The sequence below is a fragment of the Arachis hypogaea genome, chromosome 3 (assembly GCF_003086295.3).
Source record: "Arachis hypogaea cultivar Tifrunner chromosome 3, arahy.Tifrunner.gnm2.J5K5, whole genome shotgun sequence".
Lineage (NCBI taxonomy): Eukaryota > Viridiplantae > Streptophyta > Magnoliopsida > Fabales > Fabaceae > Arachis > Arachis hypogaea.
In genome coordinates, this window is record NC_092038.1 from 4,571,040 (window position 1) to 4,575,666 (window position 4,627).

The 4,627-nt window shown below is 35.5% G+C and overlaps 1 protein-coding gene across 3 annotated transcripts; it reads right to left on the bottom strand.

The window, feature by feature from the left end:
* Nucleotides 1-560: 560 nt before the first annotated feature.
* On the bottom strand, nucleotides 561-4,627 carry LOC112788953 (protein NLP9). 3 transcript variants are annotated; one of them, XM_025830643.3, is made up of 7 exons: nucleotides 4,324-4,627; nucleotides 3,551-4,230; nucleotides 3,131-3,175; nucleotides 2,338-3,036; nucleotides 2,150-2,273; nucleotides 1,740-1,985; nucleotides 561-1,650 (listed from the first exon to the last, which is right to left on the bottom strand). In XM_025830643.3, exons 1-7 carry the CDS (start codon nucleotides 4,490-4,492, stop codon nucleotides 1,115-1,117), a joined length of 2,499 nt encoding a protein of 832 aa, XP_025686428.1. In that variant the 5' UTR covers nucleotides 4,493-4,627; the 3' UTR covers nucleotides 561-1,114. The 3 variants fall into 3 exon arrangements, with proteins under 3 accessions (XP_025686428.1, XP_025686431.1, XP_029151202.1); XM_025830646.3 differs by having other exon boundaries at nucleotides 3,551-4,222; nucleotides 4,324-4,463; XM_029295369.2 differs by having other exon boundaries at nucleotides 3,551-4,627.

A 4,627-nucleotide genomic window follows, 5' to 3' on the forward strand; every position in this document is an offset into this window, starting at 1 on the left:
TTTTTTTATATAAAAAATACAAACGTTGAAATACTTTGAATTAGTTGGATTCTATTCTCTAATAGAATATAGAATTTGTATATAATATTAATTAAAATAGTTTTAAATAGTTATATTTTTTAATAAAATCAAAGAAATAAAATTTTAGAATCATTTTTATTTAATTTTAATAGAATCTTTAAATAAAAATAATTCTATTAAATAAAATTTTTTATTTATAACTCATAAATATTTATTTTAGAATCTACTTATTTTATAAGAAAAAGTATTTTGAATGGAATATTAAATTGGTGATCCAAAAATAATAAATTTTTGAATTTCAAATTATGTTATCCTTATCTCTTAGTAATACGTATTTTAGGAGAAGTAATAAGAGATCAATTAAGACCAATTCAAATCGGAGATATATATGTATAGTATATGGTATATGCAGGCAAGATGTATTGGGATCACTTAAAATTTAATAATATTTTATTAATATAATATTATTATGTTATTAAAAAAATAAATAATAAGCTCTTTTTCTTTGACTTTAACCAACACACAATTTCACAGGCAATACACTGAAAACGGTATTAATTTCTATTATTAATTAGATTATCCTATGAAAATAAAAACAACAAAATTATATGAAAATTTATTTACAATATTTATCCTAAATTATTGATGATTTTATACAAAAATTGGGATAAAAGCAACCTAGAGCTATTTATCTCCCTGTTAATTATAACTATTTAACTATAAAACTCTATAAGCTATTTAATCTTTACAAAAGAAAGAATCTTAAAGCATGATCATGTTTCAAGGTTCTTTCCTCTGTGAAGATTAAACTACAAAAAATCTTTGATCCAAATAATTTTAATGCCACATCCAAAAAACTTCATAGAAACGTTGACTGTGTGCTAAAAGACAATGCTAATGAAATATGTTGATAGAAGAATTCAGTTGTCACATAGAATTCGTCTGTCAACAATATTTTACTAATATTGCTTTTTAGCCACACAAGCCAGATGAAGACATTTCCATGAAGTATTTTCAATGTGTCATTGGAGTTATTTGGATCAAAGATTTTTTGTGGTTCATTGTATTCCTCAACTGTTACTGCCACGGCTACTCAAACCACTAGGCATGTCTCGCTAACAAGAAATTTCACAGCACGGGTGCCAAGATCATCCAATATTTCTATGCATTCTTGCAAATCTGAGTCAGTTACGATCATCACCCATTCCTCGTCATCGTCGAGATACTTCAGCTGGAAAGATCCGATTTGTAATTTGAATCTTGTTGCAACTTCTTCATAGAGCTGGAGACAACCAGCTGCAGGGTCAAACTTGAAACGGATCATATCTTCTTTGTAGACAGCTTTGACATTAATTTTTGATCCACTATCAACACAAGGTGATTTGGCTTTCAAATGTTTCCGCTTCTCAAATTTCCGAGAGCCACGCAAAATTGAGCCAGAGCCATTCGACGAGTCTGACATGCTTGAAGTAGTGGGATTGTGATGCTCGCCGAGCTTGTCAGCCATCTCATCGGCAACCAGGGTGTTTGGACTGTGATATGCTATATCACACCAAGAACTTTCCAAAATAGAAACCGGAAAGGGTTCCTGCCGTAATCCACCATCATCCATGGCTATTGGTTTTGAATCTACACCAACAGAAAAAAGCTTTGTTTTTCTTCAACTCACCCTTGGAATTAGATATAAGCATGTCTGAATGCAGAAGCTAAATTCTCACCTTTGCTACCAGAACATTTCTTCCCGAAGAGAGAACTTTTATGTGCATTAATTTCTTGGTTGCTTGATCCTCCTGGCATAAATCCCCCCTTGTAAGGATCAAACTCCAGTCCTCCTTCCACACCCTTGACTGAGTCAAGCACGGTTTGTATTTTCTTTAACGAACGATTAACTTTATTGATCTTGCGCGATGGCCATCTTGAAATTCCGTGTTGCCTGCATATCCTTTTCAGGGTTGTTGGGCAAACTGTTCAAGGAGAATCACTTGTCAATAATAATCATCTTGGTGTTTTTTCACAAATATTTATCATCTATATATTTTTAGAACCAGAATCTATCATCTAACCCAAAATATATGATGATTGAATAAGTTAAAAGAAATCTGCAGGGACAAAGCTGTAGTAGTCTTACCACCAAGGCTTTTAGCCGCATCTTTAAGACTACCGGAGAAATATTGCTGGAGAACACTCAAGCTAAAATTCTTCTCCACTGAACTTTTCTTTTTCTCAGTCTGCTTTCTTGATCCATCCATTGCCTACAAAGTTGAATCATAAATTATAATAAATGATTTCTCAAATGAAGCAACTGTTAAGATATACCTGGTTATGAGCAGCTTCAGTTTCATTGTTCGTCATGGACATAGGCTGGACCAAATCATGGTCTCCATCCGGCGCCATATGAGAGCCTTCTTCCTTTGAAAACTGCACTTGCGAACCTTCTACCCCGTGTAATTCAGCATCCGAAACTATCCTCAAACTCTGACACATTCTCTGCACAGTATCTGATAGATTGTCTAATAAAAGTTGCTGTTCTTCACTTCCATTCATATTGACAGGTAGAAAGAATTCTATTATGTAATCATCATCATTGGTATGAATACTCCTTAGCCTGACTGCAACGGCAGCATTCAACTTATATTTTCGCGCATGGTGAACAAGGGGATATTCACTAATATTATAGGCCTTCACATCGGAATAGAAGGATGAACGATTTGATTGAAGAGCTTTCCCAGCTACACCTTGCCCTTCCTCGAGATAATGTTCAACACATGCATGAACAAATCCTCCTACCACAATATCATTTATATAGCAAGCTGATTCTTCAATGCATAGTACAGTTTTTTCACCAGGAATTTTACGCCCATCTTTAATCCGTATCCTTGAAGCTTCATCTCCTACTCCCTCACTGTAATAACAGGGGATCCATGTCAATGCCAGTGGCAAACGATGCGCATTACACACAGCTCGTAACACATCAATTATCTCTGTTAAAGCTGCTCTTTTGTTATTTGATAGACACTGCAGAGAAAATAATCAAGAAGTTTTTAAATCCAGATGAAAACACATCATTCAGAAAGTTCAACTTTGTTTTCGCCCCTTCTATTTACAGTACCTGGGACATAAGTCGTGGAGGCGTAGTAGTCCTTAAATTAACAAGCTGCAAAAACAAATCAAAAGATTTCCCACTATAAATAGATGTGCATGTATGAGTATAGCATTCAAAAGATTACTGCATATGATTTCTATAGTTTCACTTATGGCAAAGTAGAACTAATTTCATATGCAGAGAATTTTTTTTACTTGCCTAACTGCTCCTCAACTATGGTTACAACATCATATTGAATGCATAAGATACTTTTTTAGCCAGGGCAGAAATTTCTACATGACAACCTTGTAGTAAAACATCCAAGTCTATAATGACAATGTGAAAAGAATATGAAAAAACATCAAACAAAAAACACATTTAACATGTTTCCCAAACATTATATAATATTAAGCGAAACAAGCAAATGGGAGTAAAAGAGAAACCAACCTGGAGTGCACTGCTAACAATTTCTAGTTCTTTGTCAAAATCAGTCTTTTCCTTTGTAGTGACAAGTTCTAGTACAGCACAACAAGGTGGTTCAGCAAGCGTATCAATTATGGGAACCGCAATTGATCCACGAACCTCGTGATTAATTGCATGCTCCACCCTCAGGTACTCACTTTTATTGTAGTACCCAACATTGGAGGTCCATTCAGGAATTTGGGAGATAAACACACGTCCGGGAAGCCCTGGAAAAGACCCTGGTTTATCTTCAGCAGAAAAGGTAAATTGCCTCGACACGTCTCGGTATCCAGCTAGCATGTGATCTAGCAAATAGGGTTGCTCACTTGTGCTTAAGATGAAGTCATTACCATGCTTCATTGGTGCCCAAACTTGTGTCAATATTCCATCACCAACTGATTCCTTAAACAAGTCCATAGCCCTCAGCATTCTCTCATCAAGCGACCAAGCAAATGGTCTAGGCACCAAGCAATTTCCCATGTCAGCAGCACTCAATTCTTGAAGTGATCCATTTATGTTATTCATATCATTTGCATCTTCTGACAACCCAAGTTGGGTCTCCAATTGCTGTAACACAGCCTTCTCATCGAAACCCAAGGAGGTTTCAGTAGCATTATAATTTCCACAATCTTTTGTCATAAAGTATGGATCATTGTCCTGTTCCACTAAATTGAATGCATCAGGTGGAGAATACTGCATAGAGGCAAGTGATGAAATTCCATTATCTAAATTACGATCAGTCACAGATGGAATATTACCCCAACCAGCAAGGTTATCGAAGTTCATGAGATCAGGGAGGTTGTCAAGCATCTCCTCTGATACAAGATTTTTTATTCCGTTGTCTATCATGCTTGGTCCATCGAATTGAGCGCCAGGAGGTGTCCAATACCCAATTCCCTCTCCCTCAGAGAAAAACTGATCTTCCATGATTAAATCAAAATTCAGCCTGTGTTAGAGTTCTTTTGTTGGCAAGTTTCCACTTGAAATTCCTTCCCAGATTACCAGCGTCCGACAAGCCTGAAAAGTTAACACTTCTGCCAAGTCATCAGTAAAGAGTAGGAA

Bases quoted from the DNA above. Each gene is read 5' to 3' on its own strand.
- LOC112788953 (XM_029295369.2), bottom strand. From the start codon at position 4,492: ATGGAAGATCAGTTTTTCTCTGAGGGAGAGGGAATTGGGTATTGGACA. The intron at 3,037-3,130 runs GTACTGTAAATA...TTTTCTCTGCAG, and splicing joins CTCCACGACTTATGTCCCAG to TGTCTATCAAATAACAAAAG. The intron at 2,274-2,337 runs GTATATCTTAAC...TCAACTTTGTAG, and splicing joins CTGAAGCTGCTCATAACCAG to GCAATGGATGGATCAAGAAA.